Raw genomic sequence first — 16,251 nt, forward strand, 5'->3', positions numbered from 1 at the left:
AAAAAAGTTTAAAGGCTTCAGAAATGAACCAGCAGTCCTTCCATCTTCTGTCCCAGTAAATCTAATCCCTACTCTAACTTTGTTCCTATTTTCAGCCTCATTTCTGTTCTCCAGTAGGAGCTTAGACTTAAACAAAAACCTGACTTGTGCAAGGAAGCCCACTGAAGCAAGCAAGACTCAACATTCAGGAGCTTTAAGAATAGACTAAAAATCTAAAACTTTGTTATTGCGCTTAGTATTGCAGTATCGGCTGCAATTAAAGTGCTTTGGTACTCCCAATAAGGAGTTTATATGATCAAAGAAAGGTAGGTTTACAAAGCCAGCCAAGAGGCACTCTTTGAAAGAACTGTTTATTGATACTGAAATTTGTGTATTTCCTGGTTGACAAAAAACCTTCTCATGTGGTCCTTTAGAAAAAAAAATCACAACATTGTCTCTCACTCTTTTCCCATTCTGCTAAGTGTCCCCCCTACCCCCAGTCCTCCAGCTGGGAGAGGTGTATGTTTTGGGGGCTAGGTGTCAAGGCAAAACATCTTAGGGCTTGCTGCCCCGCAAAAAAGCATCTCAACCCAGAGGAGAGGAAGAGGGCAATGATCTAACCAAAGAGAAAAGGCAAGCATCAGAGGAGTTGTCAAGAGGCCCACAAAAAGCACCTTTAAAAATAAAACAGAACTACCAACATATATTCTACAGTAGCAAAAAATTCATTCTGATAGCCCCTGAATGCACTGGCACCCCACCTAAGACAGAAGCTGATTTACCACTTGAATCACTGCAAAGGGAAATGAAGAAAAACCAAAGGTTAAAGAACAGAAATAAAATTAATTCCCTCTAGGAGTCCTATGGAAAGTCTCAGATGATGCTTTTCCACATGGTAGTTCACATACTAGAAGCAAACTGCTCTGAATTCCTAAAACCTTCACTTTGAAAAATGCAAGGGGTGGACTTAAGTGGTTACGCTGTGATTAAAAGGCTTTTAACTGCTGGTCATGTGAAAGCATAATCCAGCAGACTATTTTGGCAGGGCTCACCAGGGTTACCAAATATGGGGGGGGGGGGAGGAAGAAGGGGGGAAAGGTGAATACAGTAAAGGATTTGTAAAGGATTTTTTAAAAGAAATACTTGCTGATTTGATCAATAACAAAACCAACTCTGGAAGGAAAAAGGGAAGCTATAGTTATTTTTTGACAACCACCGCTACTAAGATAAAATGAAATCGAGAGAGAAAGTGCCGTATCACTTGAGCTTGCTCTGTGATGCCTTGGTGGGGCTAATATAATAGCCTGGCATTTAGAGCTCAAAACAGGAGCTGATTCACCAGTACAGGGCCCTACACAGATCAACCAGAACTGCCACCAAAAGGAGCTACGCACAAACATACATGTGTTAATAGCCACAATGGCAGCTACTGGTTAAGGGTGATTTTGCAGGGCTTTTTATTCAGATAGATGCTCTTTACTGAGCTGAAGAGATGTGCATTCTCCCTCCTTCCCTGCCAATTCTGAGTAATTCTCAATGTCAACAGCCCCTATGAAGAGAAGAACCAAAATCCCAGGTGTGTGCGACAGTTAACAGTTTTCACCAGAAGAGTCCTGAGACCTGGCATCAGCCACCTGTGGCTAATAAATGCTGAAAGGAAGGAGGTAGCCTCTCAGGACCAGTAGACATAGTGTTGCTCCCTGAAGAACAGGCAGCACTGTGAGGGAGAGCATGTGAAGGATCATTAGCAGCTCTGACAGACAGGAACAGGCAGGAGAAGAGAGTAGATACTTCATGGTCACAACTGAGAGGGGGCATCCTCAAAGGTAATGATGCTGGATTCCTGGCTGGTGGCTTTTCCTGCAGTGACAAAGTCCCGGCTCTTCTCAGCTAGCAATGGAGTATCGGCCTTGAGACTTTCTTCATCATCGTCCTCCATGCTGGGCCACGCCGACTGATCTTCCACACGCTTCAACCGCTCATTCAGTGCCTTCAGGGCCAACTGTCTACAGAATGAGAAAATAATCTAAGTTGAATGCAGCTTAGTCTGACTGTTATGTGATGTGTTTCACGAAAGGCAAGTCTAGTGCCAGTCACCAAAACAGCCCAGTGCCCCTCTAAAGATGAGGGGAGCAAAACTACTCCAAAATACCATACGTTGATCCCGGATCACTATTACATCCCTCCCCTACACTATTTAATCCATCCACTGCAGGACTAGTTATTTACTGCCAGCGTTAACATATAATGGACCCACATGCAAGAATCTCAATTTCTGATCAGGGTTTGGAAGTTTGTTATCTACCATTGCTTAAACATTTCCATAACTTACAGAAGTGTAATACTAAATAAATGAGGAAAAGATGTGGTATAAGGGGACAAAAAATAATTTAAGGGGAGGGGGAGTGCAGGAAGGGAGGGTTCCAAACATTGTGCAACAGTGTAGTTCTTTCTTCTCCTTTTATTAGCCTGTCAAAGCACTCCAACTTACTTGGTGCATGCATAATTATATATTCTTATATAAGCTGACCACTTTTCATTTATGTTCTATGACCCCTTTTTAAAAATAAGTTCACAAACTGCAAAATCTGATGGTGTTCCTGTACATTCAATCCTGGGTGGCAACTTCTTCTCTTCCTTAAATAAGATATGGGTAAAGACAAAGGAACGGATGTAGGAATGGACAAAGGAATGGATGTAGGAATGGACAAAGGAAGGCACAAGAAATAAACGAAGTCAGAAATGTCAAGTACAGTCACAGGGGTCTACAATTTTTAGTTGGACATCCCTGTCACTCTGCTGACATGTTCAGATGGAAAGGGCGGATGTGTGTGCGGAAAGGCTGTGTGTGCATATATTCATGCACCACCAGGCACCAGTGTCCAGCGCCCCTTCCCAGTCTTCCTGGAGGAAAAGGCTGTGGGGAGGAGTGTGCACTTTTGGGTGTCCTATGCTTTTTCAGGCTGCAGCATCCAATGTTCTCCTCCCACTTGGTCTTTCTAGAGGGAAAGGCGCCGGGGGGGTGGGCGGGAAGCATGCATTGTTGGCGGTAGCATTGAGCACTTCCCCCTTCTTGCTCTGAAGCAGAGAAAGTCAGCAGGGGGTAGGGGTCACCAGTTTGGCCCTATATGGTTAGAGTTGCTCAGCACCTTCACCACACAGCTGAACAACCCCCAACCTTCCTCCCAACGTGGGTAGGTGGCAGGGATCACTGCGCAACCGCTTGGATGATCTGGCCCACCCCTGCAACTTCAACGTTGTGAGGAAGGTGGGCTATTCAACATGCTTGTCAGAGAGCAGCACCACACTCATCATGGCAAGCATATTTGCTGTGGCCTGATCACCCAAGCAACGTTTTTAGCTTGCTCAACTGCAAGCTAAATCTTATTGTCCTCACCGATGCTTCGGAAGAGGAAAATATAACCCAGAACACCAGAATAATGATGGCAGAAAACAGAAAAATCAGTGAATGGTAGGAGCAACATGACTGATAAATTCAGGAAAGAAAGAAAACCTGGGGATGGGGGAGAGAAGGAGACAGAAAGAGCAAAACTTCTAGTGGAGGAATCTAGTGATGCAGGTTGATAATTCATAAGCCTTCTACAAATGCGAAACTACAAACCAAAATTAACATGAAATCTCTGTATATGTTCTTAGCCCATTATATCCTCCCTCCACAGCAGATAGGCAGTAATTTCAAGCCCGCATGCAGCTATACAAACTTCTGGTTTAGATTGCCGTGTAAAAAAAAAAAAAAGTTTCTTATTTAAGTTCTGTTTCAACACTGATGGAAATAGTCCCTCCCTTTTCCCTTCAGGTACACGATCTAGCACTCCACCCTTTCAACCATTCATTCTGGATCTACACCCAGACCACCACAGCAGCTTCAGAAATTGTGCATGTTTGCAAAAGCCTTTCATGCCACAACACACTCTAAAGCTCTAATTCATGCAGTTTGATACAATGGGCCTGTTTGCCTGATCAAACAAGCCATGCTGGGCTGCAGTAATCGTGCAAACCAGGTCAATGGCATACACAGGAAAACAGGGTTAGTAACTCTTTCTTCCAGATGTGCATCTCTTGTTATCCTCCAACTCTCCCCAGCCTCTGACATCAACAGCTCAGGATGGTAGTTCTAGGAATATCAACATTTGATTTGCTGGACAAACAAGTACCAAAAGCCAATGAGTAACCCAGCTCTTAACTTCAAGCCCAAAAACATAACATGGAAATAAATCCGACTGAAATCAATATGGAGATTTACTTAGGATTCAGGGCAATCTGACAATATTTATTTAGAAATTTGATATCCCCTCTCTCTACTGTTAAAAACGGCACTCAAGGTGGTTCACATCAAACTTGGAAACAAAATATTAAGTTCTTCTGATGATCTATCAACTTTGGTAAAAGAAGAAAAAAAAGATGACCTTTTGCTACATTCTGCCTACTTCTAACTTTAGTAAAATCAAATATTAACTTCAACCTCAGCACCACGTAGCATAGTACATTCCAATCAGACTCAATCCTCCCATCTGTTCTGGTCAGAGTACTGTGTCCCTAAACTGTGAGCTGCACAATAAAGACTTGTTATCAATTACTTCAAGCAGGTAATTAGCTCTCTTTAACCCTGAACCTGTCAAGGTTTGAAACTCATTTAAAGCAAGGCTGAGCCTCCAGCCTTGTCCCCAGGTGGAAGATACATATATAGGTGTGGCAATCACTCAGATCACTGACCTGCTTTAGACAATGAAAGGTTCAGTATGAATTATAATCCTCAAACAGGACTAACCAGGATTAATGCAAAGAAAATTTGCATTTTTTTAAATGTGTGCCAGAAGTCTATGAAAAGCTTAATCAGATTTTAAAGTGGACACTCACTACTAGCTTTTAACTTGAGACTTTGCAGAAAAAGTTTTGCAGAACATGAATTCAGTATATGAACCAAAAACAGCTTTTACAATTTTGCTTTTTTATAAATATTATTTGGGAGCGAATGCAACTACGGCTGCAATTCTACACACACTTATGTGGAACTAACTTAGTTATGACTAGACATGTATAGGATTGCACTGTTACGCTCACCAATTTGATGCAGGTTTCCAAAGGAGTCTAATTTTATTTCTTTACCTTCAGCAGTGCTGTTCTCATGTTTAGTTAATTACACATGCTTTTGCTGGAACAGGCAAATAGTTAAGAAACAACTTTTAAAAAAGAGTTTGCGTTTTAAAGCGAGTATCTGGATGGCTCAAACATTTTGGTATAGATTCTGTGCACAAACGTCCAGCAGCTTTTCTTTTCTTCATTGTTCTTAACTAGATACTGTATTTTCAGGGCTGCTTCACTTTGTTACAGACAGCCCCTCCATTTCCATAGCACCATTCTGCAATATGTGAAAGGGAGACAACTATGTAAGTATATGAGAAAAACCTCAGACGGGACCTTGGTATTAGCATACAAAGCCTTATACAACTCAGGACCAGGTTACCTTACAGAACATCTCCCCCTATACAAACCTCCCAGGCCACTACAATCTTCAGGGGAGGTCGTATTGTCCATGCTGCAGTCTATGGTTTTTCGTTTGGCGACAATACGGAGTTGGGCCTTCTCTGCAGTGGCACCTGATCTCCCCCTTAAGTTTATCAAGCCTCAAAACTGGTGTGTTTTAGGCACTTCTTGAAAATGTACCTGTTTATTTTGGCTTTTCCCCAGCCACAAGCTATCTTTGTACCAGCTTCATATTATTTTGTGTGTGTGTAGTTTTTTTTGCTTGTTTTTAATTTTTTGTAAACTGCTCCAGGATTTGTTTCAAATGAGAAGCAGTATATAAATATTGCTAATAAATAAAATAAAAGTAATATTGACAAGTAATATTGACACATGTCTGATAGAATTTTTGATGCCTCTTCAGATGAGTGTATGCAACCAGATGGGGAACACCCACCTAGAAGCTGTGGGTGTTCCCCATCTGGTTGCATACACTCATCTGAAGAGGCATCAAAAAATTCTATCAGACAAGTGTTCTATGTTGGGACAGGCCAGCATATGTTGTTAGTTAAATCATGGGACACACAAAGGCATTTTAAGTACATCAGACTGAATCCTGAAAACATATAGGTCAACTCAGTTCTTAGTCTTGTACAAAAATGAAAACATTAAAGACCACATTAAGTACACTGGGACAGGAAGTTTAAAAAAGGATTATTTAAAATCTAAATTGTATGATTTAAAAGTTTAAATCTATGTCCATTATACATCCAAAAAAATTAAGTTTGTGAGTAGTACCCAAGGGAGTAAAAAAGACTATGATTTTTAACATGGATAAATCTGAAGTATGGAAACTGACACTTTCAAATAAAATTATATTGGAGGAGAGTTTGTAATTAGATGAGTTCCTCCCTCCATTTCCTCTCCATCATTTTTCAACACTGATCACACGTAGCCTCCAAACTAGTTCTGTATTTCAGGAAAAATTACCTCCTTCGTTCTGCATCCTGAGGATCTGTTCCAGGCAAGCTGATAGTAATGGACGAAGGGGCACCAACATCATAACGTTTTACTGTTTTCCGACAGACTTTCACTTTCACCAAGATGCTGTGCACAAGGTTTGCCAGCAAGCCAACTACTGGTTGGAGGATCTCAGGGAAGAATGTGGCAAACGCAAAGTGGTCTGACATATCACCACGTCCTCTGCTGTGCCTCTGGTAAAAACGGAGATATATCCAACTGGAGAGGGCCCCAAAACCGTAAGAGGCCAAGACATTGCTTTCAATGAGGGTGGTCAATCTCAAAACTGCCAGGATCAGGAGCAAGAGCATGGGAACAACCTTCATCCGCACCTGAGGTATCTTCAAGACAGTACTGTCACCCATGGTTTGCTTGAGGGCCACTAAGACACCACCAAGGAAGCCCAACATGCCATAGATGCGAACGGTAAACAGGTAAGAGAGATTGAATGAAGCCATATAGGTAAGAAGATAAGCAAAGGCCCCCAGGAGTCCAACAGAAACATTCACCACTGCAAAAAAGATCAAAAGTTCCAGGGCTCCCCATAGTGGCTCCAGTAACCTTCCTGCCACAACTATAGTGGCTAGGCTCACACCTACATCCCAGATATGTTTCTCCACAACACTGTGGGTTGCCAACGTCCAGATCCAAAAGTTGGGTGGGAATAGATAGCCTGGTGTCACCCCAAGTCCAAACACTGTGTCCACAGCAAAGGAGAGAAGGTAGAGCAGAATGACGATGGCACAGATGGACTTCACCACCACACTGGTGCTGGCTAGTGCAGCCAGGAAATGTTGCCGAGCTACTGGAAGGTATCTGTTCATGTTTATACCCGAAAGGCCTGCCCCACAAGTCGGGGTCCTAGATCCCAGAGTCTTGGATTAGGGGCAGGGGAAGGATCTAGTGGGCAGGAAACCCCACTCTTTTATTAGCGCAGATTCACTATCAACTCCATCGTCTTCTTCCACATACCACCCAAATGGGGTTGACAGCTGCTTACGCCACCGGCCTCTATATTCGGAAGGGGGAGATTACCCTCCTTATCCAGCCTGGCCCCAAATAGAAAACACCAGCGCCCCCCCTTCCCTTGTTCCTGGACGCACGGGACCCTCTCCCGCACCACGCTTACGACCTTGCCGCACCGAAGGAGCCTGGCACCGCCGAGAAGGTTTCCTGCGGAGAACGAAGCGAGAGGAGCGGCGGCTTCGCCGCTCACCAGGCGGCGAGGTGAAGACGGCGGCTTACTTTCAGGAGCGGGCGCAGCCGAGCCTCTCGCAGCCCCATTCAGTCCGACGACGGGGGCGGAGGGCTGTCGAGGAAGGCCTCACCTCAGCCCCTCACGGGGCTCTTCCGCCGCCGGAAGCTGACGCCTCCCTCACCCACCCTCTGGTGAGGCCGACTCCCAGCTGCGCCCCCAGGTAGGCGCCCTCACCGCTGCGGCTGCTTCCTCCTCCAGGCCGGGACTCCTCTTCTCAGGGCCTCCACTCAGACGCAAACAAACAGCGCGACTGCGCACGCGTGGCTGTTCTGTGTGCTGCCCGGTGCACGCCGGGAAATGGAGGTTCAGCTCCCGCGTACAGCCAGGGCTGCCCGTGAAAGTAAGACTACCAGTCCCAGCATGCACTGGGTTACAGCGGCTGCGTATGGAAGCGCGGGAGTGCTGGGTGGGGACAAAGAGGAATCTGGGCGGCGGAGGTTTCTCTGGCCACCGGATTGTGAGGAAGGGAGGCCGGCGGGGGGGCCTGAGCCTGATTGGCTGCTCAGCAGTGCTGTGGGTGTGGCTGCAGCAAAGAGGCTGCTGGTGCGCTGGGATCCTAGGCACGCCTGCTCAGAAGTAAGCCCCGCTGAGTTGCATGGGACGTACTTGCAGGTACGTGTGCGTGTAGGACCGCAGCCTGAATCAGGCGCCGCTGGGCGGGGCGCGGTTGTTCCGGCCCAAGGCGCGGTGTTCTCTGGCGGACAGCTCAGACCACGTAGCAGAGAGGCGTCACCCACGGAGGGCCCCTGCCGGGGGCTGTCGTTTCCTTTGCCTCCTCACGGCAGCCGCTGGCGGCGGGGAAAGCGCGCGTGGGCCGCCTGGCGAGCGACGGACCCTTCGCGGGCCGCGCTTGCTGGTGTGGGGCGGAGGCGCAGGCGGAGCGAGAGCAGCCCCGCGGGCTTTCCTTGACGAGGGGGCGACGGGGCATGTGCAGCCGCCGCTCGAGCGCATGTAAACCCCTCAGAGTTTCGTGGCACCTCACTCCCGAGGTCAGCGTCTTAAAGACGGACGCATTGATTCTGGCATAAGCTTTCGGGGACGATAGTCCCTTTCATCAGACGCATGGAGGAGCTTCATGGGGAACTTCAGAGTTTTTTATTTAGCACATAGGGTAGGTGGGGCGGGATTGTAAACAGTGAGGTCAGAAGGAACTTCAGTGGGGCAAGTACTGATGGTGACAAGCCCTTTATTAACCATGTTCATTTACAGTGCAGATGTTGCTGACAACTGACTCACCTGGTACCGGGATGTTTGTTAACATGTGTTGCGATTGTCACTGTCTGTACCTTCTGCGCTGAATTTCCTTCTGACCTCACAGTTTATCATTTTTCCCCACCCATCTTATGTACTGTATAAAAATCATAACTCTCTCCAGAATACTCCATGCATCTGATGAGGTGGACTACAGCTGACAAAAGTTTATGGCAAAATAAAGCGGTCTTTAATAAGGTGCCGCAAGATTCTCTGTTGCTTTTGCTGCAATAGACTAACATGGCTATCCTCTGGAAATCACACCCAAGGGTAAATGTGGATCCGTGCCTTAGGTGCTCAGCAAGAGAGAGTGAGGAATTTCTGAGCAGAGCCAAAGGCTGCAGCACTAAATTCCTTGTTATCCATACTTATAGCTGTGCATTTCCTGGCAAGTCCTATCTTTCAAATGCCTGTACTTCTTATGCTGAAATCCTGGGCACGCTTACTTGCCAGTAAGCCTAACTAAACTCAGTGAGACATACTTTAGTGTAAACACACATAGGATTGAGCTGTGTAGGATACAGGAGCTGGCTTCAAAGACGGTTATTCCAAATCTTCATTTTTATCTGACACATGAGGAGTAAAACTGTGAGGTTTTCAGGCTGGTGAGGAAAATGAGGCTCAGAAATGCTTTTGCTGCTGTGCTGTTACTTTCAGCCCCAGCATGAACATACAGGGTTTCCCTTGCTTTTAAAGAAGTGCCCAAATTTTCAGAACAGCACAAAACTCCTGAATCCAATGGACCTTGGAGCAGGCACCACATGGGGGAGGGCGGGGGGGATGTAAGCAGAAGTGGCATTTCACAACTATAAGTGCTTGCGCAGTCGAGGCAGGCTGGGGGAAAACAGCGGGGTGTGAGTGTGTGCAATGTGGAATGAGGACACAGGGGAAGGGTTAAGCAACCCCTCTGATTCTTCCCTGCTCCAGAGTTAGCGTTGTGTCCTAAGCAAGCTTCATGAGTTCTCTTGGTCAAGATATACCTTTTATTTCAGTTATTCCTGATGAATTGCCCCCTGGTGGATGTAATGGCCACTAAAAAGTTTGTGTCTGTAAACCCTTTGCATGGAATGCAAAAATCTATGTATCTTAAATATGCTTGCTTTTTCTGTTATTTGAGGAGGGAAGGGAAAGCACAATTGTGAGCTAAGTTATAAAGCTGCTTATTAAAAAGAGATAGAAAGTTCTGGTTCTGGCTCACTGTGAGAATGCAAAGGTGTATACCCACAAAATACATTTCCACAAAGATAAGGTCCAAACAGAAATGGTTTCAGCAAAGGTGATTAATAGCATGATTCTTCAGCTCCTGGAAACACACAACAAAACATGTGATATAAACAGCAATCAACAAAGAGTCTTGTGGCACTTTAAAGACTTATTGTGACATAAGCTTTTGTGGGCTGGAGCCCACTTTGTCCAAGAAAGCGAAGTTTATGTCACAGTAAATCTGCCACAAGACTCTTTGCCAGTTTGCTACAACAAACTTAACACAGCAGTCCCCTTAGAGGTTAAAAAAAGAAGTTTGATTCCTCTTCATTGATTCAAAATCCGTTCCCCAAAGACTGGATTAGCCAGTATGCTATGGAGTAGAGACCAGCCCAAGCTGGGGGCCCTGCATTTCTCTTGTCTGTCTGGGAGTGCCTAGATGGAGAAATACTATGTTTTCACACAATGGGAGAAAAGTGGGTACATTCTCTTACGTTGTGGCAAATTTCATGTTGTGTGAGACATGAACGATGCTGGTGTATGTTGTGTATGATTCATTGTGTGTGTTGTTGGAACTCTGTGTTCTGATATAGTAATAGTTAACATTTGCATGTTAACTTTGAATGCTCAAGCCACTTCACACATGTTATCTCAGTTTAGTGATGTGGATGGTTAAGAGGAAGGTAGCTGACAAGTGTGTGTCCCTGTCCCTCCACCCCCCACAAAATTTGGTTTATCACAGGCTTTCTGTGTCCTTTAAATGAGCAGTGTTCATCCCTCATTCAACAATAACATCTCCTTCAGCACTTAACCACCAAGGAAGTGTTTAGATGTCTGTCAATCCATGCTGTCTGCCAACAGAGCTCTCAAGTGGAGATCCTTCTGATTCAGCACCTCTCAGTTATTCAGTTATAAGGTAATCCTATTATCTGTGATATGTCATATATACAAGACACTGAGCTGAAGTGATGAATTGTGATCCTTTAACAAGTGAAAAGAAATAAAAGAAATCATGACCTAAATGTCCAGGGTATGGATGCTTACTAGCTGGAATCTTGAACATGGATCCAGATATATTTAATGCTACTCCTTTAGTTACTTTTGTTACTAGCATTAGCCAACAAAACAACATCTGGTATGAAGACAGTTGCAAAAATGATTTCTTTCTCTGAGACTTCTTTCAGTAGCACTCTGTTCTCTTGACCATATTCCTTGAATCAACAAAAAATACTGGAGACTATGTGTAGCTTCTGTTTTGATTTGTGCTATGCAACTGAAATTAGTTCAGCATGGATATAGAAATGTGAAGGTCCAGAAAAAACCCTGGAAACATTTGGAAAACAACCGGTGTTTTTCCAAGGACTGTTTTTGTTATTTTTCTGAAAAAATTGAAAAATTGAACAGCTTTAGATTATGAAATATTTTCTTTTAGCATTTAAGACAAAGTATTTATATATTGTTAGCCAGCCTTTACTCCCCGAAAAAGATTTCCAAAACTGTGTAATAAGAATACTTTTACTGAAAGACTAGCAATATAAATTGTCTGGAAATAATGAAGCCATGGGGAAAATACATTTTTTAATCCTTTCTGTAAGATTCTCAGCATATTTAGTTCTTTCATTCCTTATTAAAATTATTGATCTAAAGTGTATTTTACTGATAGACATTTAAGCTTAGTTTCCCAACATTAAAGTAGAGTTGCATGTGCATTCAACCATTGTGCATTCTTGACAGTAAATGTGCATTCTTGACAGCTTTGGTTTTGTTCTATATAATCCTGTGTTTCTGATGTTGTAGCAGTCATTTAATGTAGCTCTAATCTATTCAGACAATAATTACAAACTTCATGAGTTTACTTTCAAAAGTTTTAAAATATAATGATAATTTTATGAGCAAACTTAGGGCGCAGTCCTCTGTCCGCTAGACAGTGGTTAGATGGCCATAGGATCTTTTGGTTTATGGGAACTGACCTTGGAGCCAGTGCTCCGAGGTTGGTTCCCAGAAAATTGCCTCCCCACCCCCACCACCTTGTAGGCAGCACAGTTCGTCCCCGGCTCCGTGCTCATAAGAGCAGTGTGAAGCGGGGGAAAAGGGGGCATTCCTGGGGGTGGGGAGGGGACAGCTGGAGCATTGGTACAGCGCTTCCTATGCACCGCCCTGCCTCCCCCCCCACCCCTGCCCTGGCTAGACAGTTGAAATCGGCCATCTAGCTGCTAATGCAGGGCGGCCGGAGTGCAGAGGAGTTCCCCTTCACATTCTGCTTGCCCTGCATTGGATAGTTGGTCACCTCCGAGTTCGGAGGCAGCCAACTATCCCTATTGGATTGTGCCCTAAGTCATACATAAAATAACTATAGGAAAAGAAAGGCTGCTTTATGTTCCTGAAGTACCCCTCCCCAACCTGGTGCCCTCCAGATGTTTTGGACTACAGTGCCCAGCATTCCTGACCATTGGCCATGCTGCCTGAGGCTGATGGGAGCTGAAGTCCAACATTTCTGGAGGGCACCAGGTTGGGGAAGGCTGTCTTAAAGCAACAAAATGACTTTAGATCTGTAAAGAGTGCTAAAAAAATGCTTATTTTTCCATTTTTCCAAAATTTCAAATCCCCCCCCCCATTTTTTTCCCCATGGCCTCAAAATTTCTGGAAATTTTACATCTCTGCATGGATGTCTAGGCATGTAGACATGTGTTTTCTCTGTAGCTTTTGTCCAAACAATTGTCTTACTACTGTTTAGACCACTGTGACCAGATTTGTCTCCAGGAGTTTTCCTATGGGAACAGTTTTTGCATGAGAAATGAACATTAGTTTCTCATTTGTTACACACAAGTTCTCAATGCTGCATGAGCAGGCAGGAGTGGTTGCATTTTATAAGCACCATAGAATCATAGAACGGTAGGGTTGGAAGGTGCCTACAAGACCATCGAGTCCAACCCCCTGCTCATTGCAGGAATCCAAGTCAGAACATCCCTGACAGGTGGCTGTCCAGCCTCATCTTGAATGCCTCCGGTACGGGAGAGCCCACTACTAAAAGCATTATGCTCTCTCCTCAAAAAAATAGCCATGTGTTTGCCTGAATGTCATGGGCACCTGTTTATTAGTGTTTATAATATTAGTGACAAGCTACACTTCACAAATGTGCCTGTACAATTATGTGAATTTTTAAAAGTTTTATTATTTTTAATATTATGTGGAGGTATGTAGTCTTTTGCAGAATAGCTCCACTGCATAAGTAGAAACCAAAAATGTATTTCTTCATTTCTTTATTACAAAAACCAGCAAAGCTACTGTCATCAGTGCTCTATTATTTTATTAATCTTTTTAGGGCGCAATCCGATCGGGATAGGCGGCTGCTTCCGAACTTGGCGGTAACTCTCTATCCAATGCAGGGCAGGCGAAGCATGGAGGGGATCGTCTCCTCTGTGCTTCAGCTGCCCTGCATTTACAGCTAGACAGCCGATTTCGGCAGCGCAGGAGAGGGTGGAGGTCAGTTCCCGGGAAATGACCTGTCCTATGGCCGTCTAGCCACTGGCTAGCGGCCATAGGATTGCTCCCTTAGTATATTTTTGTTTATATGTATACCATTCTTTGGCCCAAAGAGCTTCCCAAGCAGTGGGCAGCATTTCCAGTTTGTTTTTAGATTATGGGGCAGGCAACTTTATGCTCTCCATATGTTTTAGACTACAACTCCCATAATTCCTGACTATTGTCTGTGCTGGCTCGGGCTTATGGTAGGTAGACCAAAACATCTGGAGGACATCAGGCTGCCTACCCTGTCCTCATGCTTGTTATATGGCAGTCCTGTAGTGGTTTGCTCTGCTCTCTTAACTAGGCCTGCATTGACAATATCAATTCAGTTTCTGTCTCATTTTATTACCATGCTAATAGTTTCTCTTTCAGAGCTCAACCCCATATGTTCGAAATGTATTCTTACTGTGCAAACAGCGAAGAGAGCTAGTTAATGGCTCAGTGGAGGAGACAATCTACAGAATTTGCCTTGAATGCAGATTTGCAGTCTAGTTTTGAGACGCATTGATAAAGTGACAGTATAATGCATTCAGACTCATCAGATCCTTCAGAAAGCCCAGAAGAGGTGGCTGAAGCTTGACGGGCTCTCATTATACTTTCCAGGTCCCAGGGACTCAAATCTCTTCTTGTTTGGGGCTTATCCTATATCTGCTTGAACTCATGAGATGCTTGCCACGAGTTTCAGCAGGAAGTAAATGGGTTCCTTGGCCATGGCTAACATTAAGTCAATATAGTTCAGCTGATCCAAATGATGCAATCAAGCCCTGGAATTCAAATTCATCCTCTTTCTTAAACTCCACTACAGAAACCATTTTATGTGAAGACAAAGGTGCCTCCATGAAACTGCTGTGTCACCTTTTACTGTCAGTTTTTAACAGAAACAACCTCATAAAAGATTGCCAAACCCAGGTGACTAAAATTATCCTGATTTTTCCCATCTCTGCCTCCAGGTGGCTGGGCAGGGTAGCTATAAAATGGAAGATAGGTGCTCTCTGCCCCCTGCTACCACTGTGTTACCAATGAGTAGCATAGGTGAGTGTGGACAAGTCAGTTGCAGAGCAGATAAAACTTAAACACCATCACCATCCACAAAATAGCATCTTATTTTGGATACTTCACAATAATCTCCAAAGAATGTTTTCTGAAAATGTCAAATTGCATGATATTTTACTTTTAAACCTGTATCTTTATATATTTACCAGTCTGCTTATGTAACCAGCCTGCTTGGCAAGTCTTTTGTGTACCTCAGTATGAAAGGAAAGCACTTCTAAGTTGTTCTAAAGTTCTGGGCAACTATTTCAGCGTTTTAAATTGGAGGGCAGTGGGGGCCAGTTAGTGGGCCAGGGCTAGGGCCATGAAACCCTAGATGCTTACTTACCTGTTTCTGACAGTGTGGTAAGGTGGGGGAGGAAGGGAAGCAAGATTCACCTGCAAAGCTGGCTCAGAAGCTGGGGAGAGGAAGAACGTGAGCTGCACACCTCTTGTATTCTCTTGGCCGCCGCCGCCTCTCTATTTTTTAAAAAAATTCTTCTTGCCTGCTGTGATTACAGAGCCTGCATCTGTTCGCTAAGGGGACTGAAAAATGTTGGCCTTAGAGAGGAGTGCCTTCTAGTCCACCCCCTTTCTTTCTGCCAAAGAACCTGCCTCCTAATGCCTGGATTGAAGAACACTTATGTATTTGGATTAGTGCCAAGTAGGGAGAATATCCTCTATGTGGGGGTTAATTAACCAACACAAATAAAACAGTCAGCCCCAGATCAAGTATGGGTTTAACAGAGGGCTAAAATAAATCACCTCCCAGCATCCCCACCCAGTTCGGAAAGTAGACCGCAGCTTGAAATAGAACCCAAGAGTCCTTTCTGAAGCTGGAGCCCGAGACTCCATTTATTCTTATTATTTTCCCCCTCATGATTGTGGCATGAGAAATCAGCAGCAGTAAATGTGAGAGCGCTAGACAAAAATGGTACCCTGCCCATCTCACACCTTTGTAAACCAGTAAAAGAGCCACTGCATTTGAAGTGAAAATATGAACGTTATTTAATAACTGATCCTCTGTAATAAACAATTTGAAAATATTTTACAAGGAATCACACACACAATATTTTACAAATATTTTAGTCTTTTTTTAAATTTTCCAACTCTTCTGTACAAAAAAAAAATTAAAATAATAAAAAACCTTTTGAATTAATGGAAAGAAAACTTTTCAGATGAATAGTGATAGGAATAGGATCCCAGCAGCTGTTAAAACAGCTACTTGTTGTTTTGCTTTTTTTCTTTTGTTTTTTAACTTAAAATATAATATATATATATATTTATAGTTATGTATATTTCTGGTTTTTTTTTCTTCATTTTTCTCAAATGAGCAGCACCCAACTAGACTACAGATTTACATACACTCCTGGTAACACAGAGCCAGCCATCTGGTCAAAGCACAGTTCCCATAGACATAACCAAACATACATTGAAAAAGCTACAAGCAAAATGACCTTTAATTAATCTTGCTGTTATTGTTCTCCTCCCTGCCCCCTTGG

The 16,251-nt window shown here is 44.0% G+C and overlaps 1 protein-coding gene and 1 long non-coding RNA gene across 3 annotated transcripts; one reads left to right on the forward strand and one right to left on the reverse strand.

The window, feature by feature from the left end:
• Nucleotides 1-336: 336 nt before the first annotated feature.
• TMEM115 (transmembrane protein 115) lies at nucleotides 337-7,976 on the reverse strand. The gene is made up of 2 exons (XM_084839651.1): nucleotides 6,454-7,976; nucleotides 337-1,985 (listed from the first exon to the last, which is right to left on the reverse strand). The coding sequence occupies exons 1-2, from the start codon at nucleotides 7,305-7,307 to the stop codon at nucleotides 1,778-1,780; spliced, it is 1,062 nt and encodes a 353-aa protein (XP_084695777.1). The 5' UTR covers nucleotides 7,308-7,976; the 3' UTR covers nucleotides 337-1,777.
• A 170-nt stretch (nucleotides 7,977-8,146) lies between these two features.
• Nucleotides 8,147-15,869, forward strand: LOC146354726 (uncharacterized). 2 transcript variants are annotated; one of them, XR_014788479.1, is made up of 3 exons: nucleotides 8,147-8,353; nucleotides 11,000-11,111; nucleotides 14,093-15,869. It is a non-coding gene; the product is annotated as an uncharacterized LOC146354726 (long non-coding RNA). The 2 variants fall into 2 exon arrangements; XR_014788478.1 differs by having other exon boundaries at nucleotides 8,255-8,353; nucleotides 10,938-11,111.
• The last annotated feature ends 382 nt before the right edge of the window (nucleotides 15,870-16,251 follow it).

Source organism: Heloderma suspectum, chromosome 2, assembly GCF_057233095.1.
Source record: "Heloderma suspectum isolate Gila_16-S chromosome 2, 16-S_ref, whole genome shotgun sequence".
Taxonomy (NCBI): Eukaryota; Metazoa; Chordata; class Lepidosauria; order Squamata; family Helodermatidae; genus Heloderma; species Heloderma suspectum.

What these genes read in the sequence shown, in the direction of transcription:
- TMEM115 (XM_084839651.1), bottom strand. Translation starts at nt 7,307, where the DNA reads ATGAACAGATACCTTCCAGTAGCTCGGCAACATTTCCTGGCTGCACTA. An exon ending in CAGGATGCAGAACGAAGGAG is followed by an intron (nt 1,986 to 6,453) that starts GTAATTTTTCCT and finishes CTCATTCTGTAG; the next exon opens with ACAGTTGGCCCTGAAGGCAC.